Source organism: Salmo salar, chromosome ssa05 (genome assembly GCF_905237065.1).
Source record: "Salmo salar chromosome ssa05, Ssal_v3.1, whole genome shotgun sequence".
In the NCBI taxonomy this organism is placed as follows: Eukaryota; Metazoa; Chordata; class Actinopteri; order Salmoniformes; family Salmonidae; genus Salmo; species Salmo salar.
This window is the reverse complement of record NC_059446.1, coordinates 12,310,588-12,327,481: the sequence shown is the minus strand read 5'-3', so window position 1 is coordinate 12,327,481 and position 16,894 is coordinate 12,310,588. Positions and strand designations below refer to the sequence as shown.

Genomic DNA, 16,894 nt, shown 5'->3' with positions numbered 1-16,894 from the left:
GAAATATTTGGGTGTACGAGATTTGACTTAAGAAGAGTTTCAGGGTGTTTTGATTGGTGGTGTCCCGTCCTCCCAAGCCGCTGGGCTGGGCTAGCTGGGCTGGCTGGGCTGGTTGGGTTGGGCTGGCTGGCTGGGTGCAGGAGCAGATAGGGTCAAAGTAGTGGAATGGGGTAGTGGATTTTTAATGAGTGAAGGGTTAGTTGGAAGGTTTTATTTCTTTGTTTGTTTTTCCTTTTCCCTTTTGTATCACAAAGTTTAATGGATGTATATTATAGCCCAGTTGGGGGTGGTAATGCAATATATTGGATGCCAACCTCCGTTTAACCCCAAAGAAGAAGAAGACCAGGAAAAGGGACAGGCGCATGCGTGAAGAAGGGAACGATGGTGGATAGGTAGGCAACGCATCAACTTGATGATATCTATCGACTAGCGATCGATTTCCAACAGTTCACTAGAACTAATAGATCGTATATCACTTATTTGCTGCTACTAGAATTGTAGCTAGCTTCCGTAGAACGAAGCCCTGGAACATACAAAAATGCCGAACATTAAGATATTCAGCGGTAGCTCGCATCGGGAACTGTCTCACAAAATTGCCGACCGTCTTGGGATGGAACTCGGGAAGGTTGTCACCAAAAAATTCAGCAATCAAGAAACATGGTCAGTGTAAACTTTTAATGTATAGAAAGCTAATCTGTTGAAATCTTATGTTCGAGAAATATGTTTAAGAAACGTTATGTTAGCGGTCTGCTTTTGATGCTGCCTCGCAAAGGTGCTTGGAACTTGTAGTTTATGTCACGCATAACTGGAGTTTATTTTGGCGCTCAGTTTGTTGCGTATTGGGCGAACTTCACTTCACCATACATTTCAACTCATTTCTGAATATTGGGAGAGCTGACAACCCCTACAGGCTAGCAAAAGTGAAACAATTGTTTATTATAACTTCTTGCGTAACACTGATGCATCAAACTGTATACTTGTCATTCTGTGCTGTTCAGCACTTTGCTCATACTGTAATTGTCACAGCATTTACTGTGAAATATTATTTTGTCACTGCACTTCTAAGTCCCCTAGCCATAAACACCTGTAGGCTGTGTTTTCGATGTCTCATGATGAATATCCCTCACCATTCGTGTCTTGCTGTGTTAGCAGAGAGTGTTGTTGACCCCATCCTCTCCTCCCTTGGGCCCTAACAGCGTTGAGATCGGGGAGAGTGTCCGTGGAGAGGATGTCTACATCGTACAGAGCGGCTGTGGGGAGATCAATGATAATCTGATGGAGCTGCTGATTATGATCAATGCGTGTAAGATCGCCTCGGCCTCCCGGGTCACAGCCGTCATCCCCTGCTTCCCCTACGCACGGCAGGACAAGAAGGACAAGGTGGGGGTGAGGGACAGACATCTAGTTACTCTACTGTCACACCGCCGACCATTGTACCGCATCACTAGAGTTGGGTTCAAATCCAGTCAATTCAGAAATTAAACCAAATTCCAATTCCAAATGTTTTTAATTCAAAACCATTAGAATTTCCGTGTACTTCCTGAATTGAAATTGAATTGATCCCAACCCTGCCATTCCACCCCATCAATGTCCAGTGTGATCTTACCACTCATGTTGCTGTCACTGACTGTGTGGACGGACCCCAGCAGGCAGTCAGCAGATGGATGGGCCTGGGAGCATGCCTGGGTTTTGTTTTGATTTCTCCACTGATTTAAGTTAAGCAGTGAACAGTGAGCAGTCATTGTGTCTTCTGTTTGTATTGTTACCGTCACCTGCCTGCCTCCATTCCTCACATGGTTTATATCAGTGCATGTCTTTGTCCTCCCAATATAATCTATTGCATGTACTATGTTTCTGCCAAAAGTATACTGTTATTAACGTTTTGTACAGTATCACTTTTCTTGGGCTTCTTGAAGGAGCTGAGTAGTTTGAAATTTACTTGGAGTTGTACACGTGACTGTAGTTTAGAATAGCCTATCAGCTGCCCCTTGTGGCTTTGGGAAGGAAATGTAATATGGAGCCATTTTTAAGATGGAAGACTCCGCTCATATCGTGTGTGTGTGTGTGTGTTTCCTTGCAGAGTCGGGCGCCCATCTCAGCCAAGCTCGTGGCTAACATGCTGTCTGTGTCTGGGGCTGATCACATCATCACTATGGACCTCCACGCCTCACAGATCCAGGTTAGGAGGAGGGAGGACACTGGGGTCTGGCAGTAGAAGAGGGAGGACACTGGGGTCTGGCAGTAGAAGAGGGAGGACACTGGGGTCTGGCAGTAGAAGAGGGAGGACACTGGGGTCTGGCAGTAGAGGTCAGGAGGAGGGAGGACACTGGGGTCTGGCAGTAGAGGACCAAACAGCCAGACTATAGAGATGTAAATTATTATTTTGCTCCCTCCAATCCAACAGACAACACAATCAGCGAACACATGGAGTTCTATAGGGGTTAAGTGACTGGCTCAAGGGCACAATGACTAGAGATGGTTCCTGGGATGTGAAACGGCTAGATGGCAGCCTCTGACTCCTGTCTGGTATCTCCAGGGTTTCTTCGACATCCCGGTGGATAACCTGTATGCTGAGCCTGCTGTACTGAAGTGGATCAAAGAGAACATCGCAGAGTGGAAGACCTGCACTATCGTCTCTCCAGACGCAGGGGGTGCCAAGAGGTGAGACAGGACAGAGTACTCAAAGCTTTTGGTCAAAAGAAGAAATTTGATTAATTAGAGAGAGGGTGAAGAGATGGGGGGGGGGGGCTTGGTAAATATGGGAACCACTGTGTGCATGCTAGACTACTGCTTCAAGAACATCACCTCTCTTTTACTGGTTTTACCCTTCAGCCATGTCTTTCTTTAACTCTGCCTTATCTGTGGTGAAATTAACTTTAGATTCACACGTTTGTGTGTAACTGCTCCTCCACACTAACAATCTTTATACGATAACAGCGGACCAACTGTTGTGCCTCTGTGACTTGGCCTCCTCTTAACACTGTGTTCTGTGTGACAGAGTGACTTCCATAGCGGACAGGCTCAATGTGGACTTTGCTCTGATCCACAAAGAGAGAAAGAAGGCCAATGAGGTGGATCGCATGGTGTTGGTCGGGGACGTCACGGACCGGGTGGCCATCTTGGTGGATGACATGGCAGACACCTGTGGGACTATCTGTCACGCGGCCGACAAGTAAGTAAAGTCTCAATTTATGACCTTGACACGTATCTATGCCCAGGCAATGGGTGTCTGGGCTGAATCTTAACCACACAAAAGCAAACATTGATTATGATCCTGTACATTCAAATGGATCTCTGATTTGATGTCAAGACATTCTTATTACAGAGCTGTGGAAATACCAACCACTATTTCACATTTCACTTCTCCTTCATCCAAATGAGAGTCCTTGTAGCAAAAACCAGTGTATTCAAACAGGTAAATGTTAGGTGCTATAATCCTACAGTTTTTTTGAGGAGATACTGTCCCTCCACCCTCAGGCTGATCTCAGCTGGTGCTACCAAGGTGTATGCCATCCTGACCCACGGTATCTTCTCTGGCCCGGCCATCTCCCGCATCAACAACGCCTGCTTCGAGGCCGTGGTTGTCACCAACACTATCCCTCAGGAGGAGAAGATGAAGACCTGTCCTAAGATACAGGTCAGGGGTCACAGCACTGTCCTTAGATACAGGTCAGGGGTCACAGCACTGTCCTTAGATACAGGTTAGGGGTCAAATGTTATATTACTGTTCTAAGATACAGGTCAGGGGTCAGAGGTTATATCAGGGTCATTCACCTCAACATAAGTAGACTGTCATATTGTCCAATAATGTTACGGTGGTTTAAGCTGAAATTCTATTGTTGCTTCTGTGATGTTTAACAACTAAGACAACAGCAAGTAGTTTGAATAATCATATCACCTAAAACGTTTTGTGCTAAAATAATTAAAATAGTTCACTCTATAAATGAGAGAGCACACTTTCTGTTTATCAACGGTAAATAGTCTGACATGTTTCCGGATGTTTCCTGAACATAGTTTGTTATTAACCATCTGTTTCTCCTCTAGGTGATTGACATCTCTATGATCTTGGCAGAGGCCATCCGCAGGACCCACAACGGAGAATCTGTCTCCTACCTCTTCAGCCACGTCCCCTTGTAACATCACACGGGCACCGTTCAGTAGGGCACACCAGAACATTCAGATAGAACAGGCACCGTTCAGTAGGGCACACCAGAACATTCAGATAGAACAGACACCGTTCAGTAGGGCACACCAGAACATTCAGATAGAACAGACACCGTTCAGTAGGGCACACCAGAACATTCAGATAGAACAGGCACCGTTCAGTAGGGCACACCAGAACATTCAGATAGAACAGGCACCGTTCAGTAGGGCACACCAGAACATTCAGATAGAACAGGCACCGTTCAGTAGGGCACACCAGAACATTCAGATAGAACAGGCACGGCCATCTCTCACGCAGAATAGGGACTTTGGGGAACAGATATGATTGTCTTTCAGGTAGGCTCTTCATTCCATTTCTATGCCCAGTATTCTGGAATGTTTCTCATCACTGAATAGATTCCAGCCCTACTATTCTGTTACACCAGAAAGAGGAATGTCCTATACAAACATCAGTGTTGGGCTCGATTCCATTTCAATTCCAGTCAATTCAAGATGTATACTGACATTCCAATTCTTTTCAATTAGGAAAATGTGGAATTGGATTTGGAATTAGGTTTACTTTCTGAATTGAGGTTTAAATTCAATTGACCCCAACCAGGAGAAACACCACCAGTATATATTAGCATCGCTCTGCTGCTATTGCTAACTAACCACGTTACAATTAATGACTATTAATAATGATGACATGTTCATTTTGAGTCCCTCTCTCACCTCTAAACAGTGTTTGCATCCCAAATGGCACCCTTTTCCTACATAGTGAACTTCTTTTGACTAGTGCCCTATGGGTCCTGGTCAAAAGTAGTGCACTACATGGGGAATAGGGTGCCATTTGGGACATGTCTATCAGGGACAAAAGAGGTCAGTGTTGATTATTTATTGTGAGTGGGTGAACTCACCTAATGCCAACAGTTCATAATAATGCTGTTACAAAACTTCTATGTTACAAAAAGAGGGTGAGAGACGGTTGGATGTTGACTGACTTCAGGTATTTTATTATTTTGTTTTTCATTTTGATTTGGTTGAAAGATGAGGCTCATAATGAGTAAAGTGAATGAGCTATAGTTGATGTTAATCTGGGTGATTCACAAGTCTTTTTAAAAGGGGCAATCTAGGATTGGTACTTCTAATTTTTGGACATAATGGTATATAGCCTACTGATTCTTGAAGATTATAACTTTTAAATGCCTCCTCCATGATCTGCATCCCTTGCTCTGTCTGTGTGTACATTCCTCTAACCCCATCCCTCACTTGTTGACCTAAACCAGTACCGGGAAGGGGGGGTTTGAATTGTGGATTGCCCCTCAAGGCTTTTGGGAATCATTCTTTCAGTGGGTGCAGAGGAGGCAGGTTTTGCTCTTTGAGGTTGCTGTCTAGAAGCTGTTGGTTTTTAGCTCTGCAGGATGGAGCTTCCTAGAAAAGTCTCTGCTATTTTTATTTACTTAATTTTTTTCAATAATATTTGTATAATAAACTCTCAAAAGAGTGGTATCTGTCTGACTTTAAAGTTTCATGTACAGTTGAAGTCGGAAGTTTACATATACTTAGGTTGGAGTCCATTAAAACTTGTTTTTCAACCATTCCACAAATTTCTTGTTAACAAACTATAGTTTTGGCAAGTCACTTAGGACATCTACTTTGTGCATGACACGTAATTTTTCCAACAATTGTTTACAGACAGATTATTTCACTTATAATTCACTGTATCACAATTCCAGTGGGTCAGAAGTTTGGAAAATTACAGAAAATGTCATAGCTTTAGAAGCTTCTGATAGGCTAATTGACATCATTTGAGTCAATTGGAGGTGTACCTGTGGATGTATTTCAAGGCCTACCTTCAAACTCAGTGCCTCTTTGCTTGACGTCATGGGAAAATCTAAAGAAATCAGCCAAGACCTCAGAAAAATAATTGTAGACCTCCACGAGTCTGGTTCATCCTTGGGAGCAATTTCCAAACCCCTGAAGGTACGTGTTTCATCTGTACAAACAATAGTACGGAAGTATTTTTCCCATGATGTCAAGCAAAGAGGCAGTGAGTTTGAAGGTAGGCCTTGAAATACATCCACAGGTACACCTCCAATTGACTCAAATTATGTCAATTAGCCTATCAGAACCTTCTAAAGCCATGACATAATTTTCTGGAATTTTCCAAGCTGTTTAAAGGCACAGTCAACTTAGTGTATGTAAACTTCTGACCCACTGGAATTGTGGTACAGTGAATTCTAAGTGAAATAATCTGTAAACAATTGTTGGAAAAATTACTTGTGTCATGCACAAAGTAGATGTGCTAGCCGACTTGCCACAACTATAGTTTGTTAACAAGAAAATTGAGGAGTGGTTGAAAAACAAGTTTTAAATGACTCCAACATAAGTGCATGTAAACTTCTGACTTCAACTGTATATACAGGCTACAGTTGCATAGTAGGCTATGTGTTTCATAAAATTTGAACGTATGAACTAATTCATAATGATAGGTTATCAGTACTGTACACACCAGATATGTCCAGGAAGTTACAGGTGCCTTTGTGGAAGAGTGGGGTAACATCTCACAGCAAGAACTGGCAAATCTGGTGCAGTCCATGAGGAGGAGATACACTGCAGTACTGAATGCAGCTGGTGGCCACACCAGATACTGACTGTTACTTTTGAATTTGACCCCCCCTTTGTTCAGGGACATATTATTCAATTTCTGGTAGTCACATGTTTGTGGAAGTTGTTCAGTTTATGTCTCAGTTGTTGAATCTTATGTTCATACAAATATTTACACATGTTAAGTTTGCTGAAAGTAAACACAGTTGACAGTGAGAGGACGTTTCTTTTTTTTGCTGAGTTTCGTTCAATTACTTTTTTCAAGGTAATAAAATGTGGTGTTTTGTGAATATGACAATTGACCAAAAGAATAATGAAATGAATTACATAAAATGGTTTCAACTTATTTCTATCATAGGTAAAGAATCCAAGTAGCACATCTCTCCATAATAGTATAACATCTTCATAAATGTGTTCAATTATAATCTACTGATGTCTTGCCACAGATTCCTTACATGAGTACAATGCCAAGAAAGATGCAACACTTTGTGAGTGGTCATTACAAAAGGTACAATTTGCATGTATGTATGTGTGTATATATATATATATATATATATATATATATATATATATATATTTTTTTTTTACTTCTTCATATAGTGGTTGGCAGGATAATATTTATGAATAATTTTATAAGAAACTTCCTTAATAAGGATCGGACCCTTTTTTTCAATTTTTGCCTAAAATGACATACCCGATATAACTGCCTGTAGCTCAGGACCTGAAGCAAGGATATGCATATCCTTGATACCATTTGAAAGGAAACACTTTGACCTTTGTGGAAATGTGAAATTAATGTAAGAGAATATAACACATTAGATCTGGTAAAAGATACAAAGAAACGTGTTTTTTTCTTCTTCCAAACATTCTTTGAAATGCAAGAGAAAAGCCAATGATTTAGGAATCTAGGCACAATTTCGATATTGGCCACTGGATGGCAGCAGTGTCTGTGCAAAGTTTTAGACTGATTCAACGAACCATTGCATTTCTGTTCAAAATGTTATATCAAGACTGCCCAAATGTGCCTAATTGGTTAATTAATACATTTTCAAGTTCATAACTAGCTAGCTGCCTATCAAGCTGCAGGGTTTTGTGGCTGGGACCGTGGATGTCACTGAGTAGGCTGATACCCGGACGGGCCACTGCATGGTCGTCGCCTGCGAGTTTGCAGATCTCTGCCGTGGCTGCATTCGCTGGCACCTCCATGATGGAGGCTATTTGTTGTCGTTGATACAGTGCGATCCATGTGTGCTGTTGGCCAGAGAACCGATCTCTCTGCCTGCCTGCTCCCCGCCTGCCCTGGTCTGTCTCTCCCATTCTGGTACAGGTGCCCTCGCCACTCTCTCTCTCTCTCCCCGGACCTTTGTTCGCCTACATCATACTCATACATCGCTGACTTTTTATTGATCAGAAGTTGGACTATTTGATTAGTGACTTTTAGGGCATTTAACAAACATGATGCTGTTGTTCATTTCGCTGGTGTCTACCTTTGGCTTTTACAATGTTGGCGATACTTTTAGAGCCCGTTGCACTGTGAATGAGGAAATATATGACTGTTTCTCCCTCGAGTATTGTGAGAAACCCCACGCTTGCTCCGGAAATGCACATAAGAACTATGCACATTTCTCCCGAACAATATGGGAGAAATCAGACTCTTGCGCTTACATGTCAGAACTGTTCTCTTGGAACTTAACCATGTCTCTGGACTTTACACATCTCCTGAAATATGTGGCGTTAAAGACTGGTGACTATGGATTCTCGTTCAAGTGCTGTCTGTAAATCCAAATGTTGTAACCCTCGATCTAGACTTGCCATTATCTTGCTGCTTCTATTGTCTGGAAATGTCCAGACAATCCAGAACCAGACATTCTTACCCCTGCAGAAATAAGTAGTCAGATTGGCCTGAAGTTTTTGCATATAAATGTAAGAAGTCTTCTGCCGAAGCTTGATTTTGTGAATATATGGATAAAAACTGCCGACCCTGATGCTTTCTGAAACCTGGCTTAAAAAATATGTCACTGACAAAAATATTGGCATAAAGGGTTACAATGTGTTTCGTACAGATGGTAAATCTAAGGATGGTGGTGTTGCTGTATATGTAAAAGACAAGTTCTCTGTGGTCGTTCTGACTTCTGTTACTAAACTTAAGCAATTTGAATATCTGTCTTTGAACCTAAATCTTGGCTTATCTTTAAATATTGTTGTATCTTGTTGTTATAGACCTCCATCTGCTACTGTTGGCTCTCTGGATTGTATTTTCAAATTGTTATCACAGAATGTTAACTCTGAGTTTGTCCTGATGGGTGATCTGAATCAGGACTGGTTAACATCTAGCTCTGACCAACTAAAAATTCTGTGCAATACCTAAAATCTCACTCAGATTGTCAACAGTATAACTAGGTTGAATATAAAATATCCTCTTTGATTGATTTATTCTTAACCAATACTCCTCATCGTTTTAATGCTTCTGGTATTTTAGCAAATTACATAAGTGATCACTGTGCTATTGCCTGTGTGAGAGATGGTAAAATTCCTAAGAAATCTCCACGTGTGATTACGAAAAGAAACTGGAAGCGGTTTGATATTCAAGGTTTTTTACATGATGTATCTAGCATTGAATGGAATTAATCCCTGATGTAGAACTAGCCTTTTCTTACTTCCACAACGCATTCCAGGATGTATGCAATAGGCATGCCCCTTTAAAAAAATTCAGGATTAAGGGCAGAGAGAACCCTTGGTTTACTAAAGAACTTACAAAAATCATAAGGGAACGAAATGCTATGTGGGCTAAAGCAAGAGGGACTGGTTTGGCAGATGATTGGAAGGCTTTTAAACATCTTCGAAATATGGGTGTGGCTATGATCCGTAAATTGAAAGCAGACCACTACCTGAAATCTACTTCACAAAATTTAAATAATCCATTGGAGTGCAAAAAAAGATACACAGCTTCCCAAACAATTGTTGGTCGAAACACAGATTGTAACTGAGAGAACCTACATTCTGCAAGCCTTGAATCAGCATTTTTTTAGATGCAGGCAGTTTATTTGAAAAGGTCGAGGGTATAATTGAGCCCCCTATGATTTTACCTGACATAACTGTGCACTCCTTCACCAGGTTCTCCTTTTCATCCTTCTCTGTTTCAGAAGTGCGTAAAGCCCTGAAAGAAATTGATTTAAAAAAATTCCCTGGCCCTGATGAACTAGACCACCGCCTCCTACACCTAGCCGCTGACATCATTGCTCCCCCCTCTTGAGGCTACAATCCCGCTAATGGGATTGGTTGGACAACAACCAGTGAGATAGCACGGCGCGATATTCAAAACAAAATAATATCAAAATTTAAAATTCAAGTATTATACGGCAATATGTATTTTTAACATCACGCTTGATGTTAAGGAAATCCCCAAGTTATGGAAATCTGCTTTTGTACTGCCTCTCCTGAAAGGTGGAGATCCTTCGCTACTTGACAACTATCGACCCATATCAAAATTGTCGACCCATATCAAAATACAACAGAATCTGTATGATTTAAAGCTGATTCTAAATTCAGGTAAAAAAAAATGCATGGTATTTTCAAATGCCAGACATGTTACAAATCATGTCATTGCTACATTGGCTGGACATACTATAGAGCAAGTTAAAGTGTACAAATATTTGGGTGTGTGGGTTGATGATAAGCTGAGCTTCACTGTGCATGTAGAGAACTTGATAAGGAAGCTCAAGCTGAAAATAGGATTTTATTACCGGCATAAGGCTTGTTTTTCTCTGGAGGCCAGGAAGGAGCTGGTACGATGTACATTACTGTCGGTTTTAGATTTTAGTGATGTTATATATATGCAGGCCTCGACCACTACCCTGAGAGCACTTGATTCAGTGTATCATGCAGCCCTCAGGTTCATTACAGATCAGAAATGTCTAATACATCATTGTGATCTCTACAGCGCTGTTGGCTGGTCGTCATTGACCTTGCGTAAGCTTAAACACTGGTATACACTGATTTTATAAGGCCATATTGGGTAAAATGCCATTTTATCTCTGTTCTTTTTTAGTCAGGTCAGTAAATAAATATCAATTACGGTCCCATTCTGATTTGCTTCTAACAGTACCAAAAATTACAACAGGTCATGGTAGAAATAGTTTTAGTTACTTAGCGCCGTGGTCCTGAAACTCTCTCCTGAACATTTTAAAATGTGATGATCTAGTTTCGTTGGTGGAGTTTAAACACTTGATCGATGTGTATATCACAGAAGAGTGGAATTGTCTTCAGGACAGCTGTTTTTTTAGTCAAGACTTTTGTGTTTTTTAACGTAATATGTAATTGTTGTACTGTATGTGTGTCTATAGTTCTGTTTAATGTTGTGTTAGTGTATGTAATTTGTTTTGTCTGAAACTTTGTTCCCCCTGCTGCTATTGGACCAGGTCTCTCTTGGAAAAGAGATGTTATCTCAATGAGAAAAACCTGTATAAATAAAGGTAAAATAAAATAAATAACTGTGAACTCTCCTCAAACGGGGGGGGGGGCACACACCGATCCTTTAGATTCATTTTGTTAATAAGTAGGTATGTCTGTGGCAACATCCAAACTCTTTTCCAACAGACAGTATCAATAAAACCATTCCAAAAGGCATGACATAAGGTACAGATACAACATCCTGTTGAAACAAGGCTCGTATAGATCTATTGATGTTGAATGGACTAAAAGAAAAACAGATCTTTCCTACTGATGAGTCAACAGGGTTAATGGTAGGTATGTTCTGAGGGTCTTGACACATTCCTGAATAATAAAGCAACACCTGAGGGAATGGCATCTAATACAATTGCAAAATCTTTAGGTGTTACAGGGATCTTGTAAAGTGAAAAGAATTCCTTATAATTCAGTAAAATACCCTCTGCATTTACAAGTTGGCTCATCAATAGGATATTTTTCAAATCAAATTTCATTAGTCACATGCGCCGAATACAACAGGTGAAACGCTTACTTACGAGCCCCTAATCAACAGTGCAGTTTCAAAAAATACGGATAAGAATAAGAGATAACAAGTAATTAAAGAGCTGCAGTAAAAAATAACAATATATACAGGGAGGTGCTGGTACAGAGTCAATGTGTGGGGGCAGTATGTACATGTAGGTAGAGTTATTAAAGTGACTATGCATAGGAGGCAATGCAAATAGTCTGGGTTGCCATTTGACTAGATGTTCAGGAGTCTTATGGTGTGGGGTAGAAGCTGTTTAGAAGCCTCTTGGACCTAGACTTGGCGCTCCGGGAAAGCTTGCCATGCGGTAGCAGTGAGAACAGTCTATGACTAGGGTGGCTGGAGTCTTTGACAATTTTTAAGGCCTTCCTCTGACACTGCCTAGTATAGAGGTCCTGGATGGCAGGAAGCTTGGCCCCAGTGATGTACTGAGCAGGAATCAGGAGGAATTATGGTCAGATTTGCCAAATGGAGGGCGAGGGAGAGCTTTGTATGTGTCTCTGTGTGTGGAATATAAGTGGTCCAGAGTTCTTTTCCCTCTGGTTGCACATTTAACATGCTGATAGAAATTTGGTAAAACTGATTTAAGTTTCCCTGCATTAAAGTCCCCGGCCACTAGGAGCACCGCCTCTGGGTGAGTGTTTTCTTGTTTGCTTATGGCGGAATACAGCTCATTCAATGCTATCTTAGTTCCAGCCTCTGACTGTGGTGGTATGCAAACAGCTACAAAGAATACAGATGAAAGCTCTCGGTAGGTAGTGTGGTGTACAGCTTATCATGAGAAACTCTACCTCAGGTGAGCAATAGCTCGAGACTTCTTTAGATATCGTGCACCAGCTGTTGTTTACAAAAATACATAGACCGCAGCCCCTTGTCTTACCAGACGCCACTGTTCTATCATGCCGGTACATCATATAAGAAGCATAAGATATTACAGTTTTGATTGTCCCGTTGGTAGTTTAATCGTAAGTGTAACTCGTCGATTTTATTGTCCAAAGATAGCAAATGTGCAATCAGAATTGAGGGAAGTGAGGGTTTATTCGATTGCCTTCGACTTCTCAGCAGGCAGCCCGCTCTCCGGCCTCTCTTTCTCCGCCTCCACTTCACGCAGATCACGGAGCTCGGGCCTGTCCCGAGGGAGCCGCATATCCTCCGCCTTGAGCTCGTCAGAGTCGTGAAAGAAGAAAAAGGATTTGGCTAGTCCATTGTGAGTAATCGCAGTCCTGATGTCTAGAAGTTATTTTCGGTCATAAGAGATGGTAGCGGCAACATTATGTACAAAATGAGTAAAAAAACAAGTTACAAACAACGTAGATAAACGGAAAAAAACACAATCTGTTGGAGGCACGTAAAACGTCTGCCTTCTGCTTCGGCGCCATTTTGGAACCAATATTCTAAAAACAAAGACGTTTTTTATACAATATGACCCGATTATTCCATATATAATATCTGTGTTGAGAAAAATTATGCTTATAAATTAAGGACCATGACAAGAATACCTGCTGATGAAAAGCAGAGTTTCACTGGAACTTTGTCAATATTATAATTGCAAACCAACATGAAGTTAAGGCCACCAAAACTAGAGAAGACATGATGAGGAATACAATTCCACATAGAAGTGGGTCTTCTTAGGAATTATTTTATCCAATTGATTATGCCTAAATATGTCAGTTCTTCTTTCACTGGAATATCATCATTTGAGGGTGTCACACAATCTTTGACAGCCATGAGTTCACATTTATTAATGTTAAGATATAGACGCTTTGGAAAAGGATTCTATCACATTGATCGATATGGGAATCTGACGAGCATCTTTCAGAAAAAGTGTAGTATCGTCAGCCAGCTGGCTTATAATAATTTATTTACCAGCTATGGAAATACCTCGTGCGGGACTATTATTTAAAGAATTTGTAAGAAGTTGGGTGATTAATAAAAATAGATACTGTGAGATAGGATAACCTTGCCTAATTCCTCTCTTTAACTCAAATCTAGGTGAGGTGCCATGTTTCAGTTTGGTAGAGCTGTTTCCATTCGTATAGTCAATAGCCTTACAGAAAGGAAGTGGAAGAGGAACGGATGCTCTACTGTGTATTTAACCACACCGACTTGGAAGGTGGTTTCAGTGGCGGTTCTAGACCATTTCAACTGGGGGGGCACAAACTCTTCCAGGTCGTAATAGGCCTACTTGGTTATTATGTCCTAATTTGGTTATTATGCGCTAAAAGAGAAAGGATTTCCTTATTACTAAAGAAATTCTAAAACTGCAGGCATTTCAACGGTGGCGCCCACAGCAACAGGGAGCCAGAGAGACACGCAGTTAAACAAATCCCCTGCTTTAATCTTGAGCTATAACTGCAACAACATTTTGACTTGATTCTCAAAAGTACATTTCGAGTATATTCTCGAAATATTGCCACTTTATTCACGAAATGTAATTTTGACTTTATTGTCGAAATATTGGCACTTTTTTAAAGTACATCGCTTCACTTGGCCTTATACCTATTTAAGCGATCACCCAACAATCCTGTCTTCTGTGATAAACACTCCCTGCACGACATTAATTTATAAGTGATGCTGTCCAATCGACGGACACCAGTCGTAGAAATCCATCCAATGGTAATTCTAAGAGGGGCGGGATCCTCTACCCCGACATAACATTGTCGGTGTTGTAATGAATTATTGTTAACCCAATACAACACACATTTATTTAGTTTAGATTTTCCCAATCGTTATTTTGGCCTTAGTCGTTTTGCCTGCCAGTTGAAAAGAAGCGTGGTCGCTTAGGGAAATACGATGAGTTTCATTTTGTCTCAATGAATACACATAAGGGCGTGATGTTCGCAAGGGTTGGTTTCATTTCGCTCGTTTCTTGTAAATGTTGCGATGGATTTGCATTCTGCAGATTGATTGGTTCCGACTAGGCTAGATATAAAACAAGACAATCACCTGTGGGCTAAAAAGTCGTTTTAGGTGTTCTGGTAAGTAGGCTAAAATGTCTTGAAACTGTTGCTCAATACATTTTTTCTTAGGTGTAAATTTATCGTAGAAGTGATTCATTAGGGCATATAGCTGATGAGCAAGTTTAAAGGTAGTTGATACATTTTGGATGGTGGACAGTTGTTTTTTTCCACAAGCTATTATTCTAAAGGGATTGTTGAATATTGCAGTGTTATCAAGAGTTATTAATGGGTTTGTTATTCATAGATTAAATTGAGTATTATTATAGGCTATATTTGTATGATTGTATTGTCCATTTAACTAGTCTGCATCTGTCTGTCTGTATCGACCCTCTCTTCAATATGGTGCATCTTGTTCTCTCAGTGATGGGGCGGGGTCCTGGACATAACCATGAAGACCACGTCCTCAGGACGAACACTATGGTTTGGCTCCCCAGCTTCCTGCATGGTGGGACTTCCAGCCTGGTGTCCACTCTCACCACCTTCCCCATCTACAAGATCGTGTTCCGCCAGCAGTTTCACAGCACCGTAGTCAGCCAGGCGATAGGCCAACTCAGGAAGGAGGGTTTCCTGAAGCTCTACAGGGGGGTGGTGCCCCCTCTACTGATGAAAACCCTGAACGGGACGCTACTTTTCGGGATACATGACACTTTCCTCCACTGTCTCTCCTCCATCACCAACCCCTGCGGTGTCATCCCTCTCTCCACGTTACCAGCTGTGGCCGGGCTCGGCACAGGCATGGTGGAGGCCTTGGTGTTCACGCCATTTGAGCGTGTGCAGAATGTGTTGCAGAACGGGGGCAACGACCGCAGCCTGCCCACCCTGAGGAGTGTGCTGGCCCGGCTGAGGGCAGAGAGGCTGGGGTCGGGGTACTACAGAGCCTTCATCCCCATACTGGCCCGTAACTCCCTGGGAAGCTGCATCTACTTCGGTCTGAAGGACCCCATCAGTGCTGCTCTGAGGGAGAAGGGGCTTCCTCCTATGGCCTCATCCTTCCTGTCAGGAATGGTAATCAGCTCCATGGCGATCAACCTGCCCCTGTATCCTCTGTCTGTGCTGGTGGTCAACATGCAGGCTGGGGTGGTGGGTGAGGCAGCGGGGGTGAGGGGGAGCTGGAAGGCACTGTGGGAAGGTCAGCTGAAGAGGAGCATCCCCCTGCTGTACCGCGGAGGTTCCCTGGTTATCCTCAGGAGCTGTATCAGCTGGGGAATCACTACAGCCCTCTACGACCGACACTCCGCACACTGAAACACAACACCTCATTGCTCCATTCCAGACAAGGTCTGCGTCACAAATTGCACCCTATTCCCTTTGCAGTGCACTACTTTTAGGGCCTTGGTGAAAAGTAGTGCACTATATAGGGAATAGGGTGCAATTTGGGAAGCATCCAGGAAGAACTTCATAGGGTGTATGTATGTCAATAGTCTGAAGTGCTTTCCTTTCTCGTCTCTTTCTCGCTCTCTCTCTCTTTCTCTCTCTCGCTTTTTCTCTTTCTCTCTCTCTTTCTCTCTCTATTTCTCTCTCTCGGTCTCTCTCTCTCTCTCTTTTCCTTCATCTGCCTGGTGTGAAACCTGAGTGGTGGGTGTGTATGGCATGCACCATATTGCGCACATCCGCTAGAAATTATGAGCAGATAAATCAAGATCAAAGGAGCAAAGGAGAGGTGAAGGAGAGGTGAAGGAGAGGTGAAGGAGAGGTGAAGGAGAGGTGAAGGAGAGGTGAAGGAGAGGTGAAGGAGAGAAGAGCAGGAGAGGAGACCACTTTTGACTATTGAAACGGTACCCTTGGTGATGACCGCTGATGTCTTATGGATCTGTTCTGTTCAGGAATGCAGCATGTTCTCAAGGATGGTCCAGCACCTGCAGTTGGGCACCACTTTATTAGTCAGGCCATGCAAAACTTTTAACTTGACAGATTTCTATTTTGTTTTTGAGGGACAGCCGTTAAAGATTTAATTACATTTGTATGGCCTCAGTCATCAAAACTCTCTGGTATCAGGTTTTTATGACCCAAAGATTACTGTGCAATGACGTTTAATGGTTCTATTTCTCTCAGGTGCCTCACTGTTTCCTATTTTTTTAAGTCCTGAATGTATCAAAGCCTAGGAGATCCATTTATGTTCAAGGTGCTCTGTCAAGGTTCGTCAACATGGACTTTAATATTTCAATGAACAACTGCATGTGAATCAAATAAGATATGTATCACTCAGTATAGG

At 42.0% G+C, this 16,894-nt stretch overlaps 2 protein-coding genes across 8 annotated transcripts; both read left to right on the top strand.

Annotated features, from left to right (window-relative positions):
* The first annotated feature begins 339 nt into the window (after nucleotides 1-339).
* On the top strand, nucleotides 340-5,649 carry LOC106604323 (ribose-phosphate pyrophosphokinase 1). 5 transcript variants are annotated; one of them, XM_014198849.2, is made up of 8 exons: nucleotides 341-660; nucleotides 1,197-1,386; nucleotides 2,081-2,179; nucleotides 2,537-2,661; nucleotides 2,999-3,172; nucleotides 3,478-3,637; nucleotides 4,045-4,147; nucleotides 4,190-5,649. In XM_014198849.2, the coding sequence occupies exons 1-7, from the start codon at nucleotides 539-541 to the stop codon at nucleotides 4,135-4,137; spliced, it is 963 nt and encodes a 320-aa protein (XP_014054324.1). In that variant the 5' UTR covers nucleotides 341-538; the 3' UTR covers nucleotides 4,138-4,147; nucleotides 4,190-5,649. The 5 variants fall into 5 exon arrangements, with proteins under 5 accessions (XP_014054327.1, XP_014054324.1, XP_045573864.1 ...); XM_014198852.2 differs by having other exon boundaries at nucleotides 340-392; nucleotides 4,045-5,649; XM_045717908.1 differs by having other exon boundaries at nucleotides 341-392; nucleotides 1,197-1,380; nucleotides 4,045-5,649.
* A 6,743-nt stretch (nucleotides 5,650-12,392) lies between these two features.
* LOC106604324 (solute carrier family 25 member 53) lies at nucleotides 12,393-16,888 on the top strand. Of its 3 annotated transcripts, none has more exons than XM_014198854.2 (2): nucleotides 12,393-12,473; nucleotides 15,044-16,888. In XM_014198854.2, exons 1-2 carry the CDS (start codon nucleotides 12,461-12,463, stop codon nucleotides 15,925-15,927), a joined length of 897 nt encoding a protein of 298 aa, XP_014054329.1. In that variant the 5' UTR covers nucleotides 12,393-12,460; the 3' UTR covers nucleotides 15,928-16,888. The 3 variants fall into 3 exon arrangements, with proteins under 3 accessions (XP_014054329.1, XP_014054330.1, XP_014054333.1); XM_014198855.2 differs by lacking the exon at nucleotides 12,393-12,473 and adding an exon at nucleotides 12,525-12,929; XM_014198858.2 differs by lacking the exon at nucleotides 12,393-12,473 and adding an exon at nucleotides 14,335-14,700.
* The last annotated feature ends 6 nt before the right edge of the window (nucleotides 16,889-16,894 follow it).

What these genes read in the sequence shown, in the direction of transcription:
- LOC106604323 (XM_014198849.2), top strand. Translation starts at nt 539, where the DNA reads ATGCCGAACATTAAGATATTCAGCGGTAGCTCGCATCGGGAACTGTCT. An exon ending in ATCTGTCACGCGGCCGACAA is followed by an intron (nt 3,173 to 3,477) that starts GTAAGTAAAGTC and finishes CTCCACCCTCAG; the next exon opens with GCTGATCTCAGCTGGTGCTA. An exon ending in AGACCTGTCCTAAGATACAG is followed by an intron (nt 3,638 to 4,044) that starts GTCAGGGGTCAC and finishes TTTCTCCTCTAG; the next exon opens with GTGATTGACATCTCTATGAT.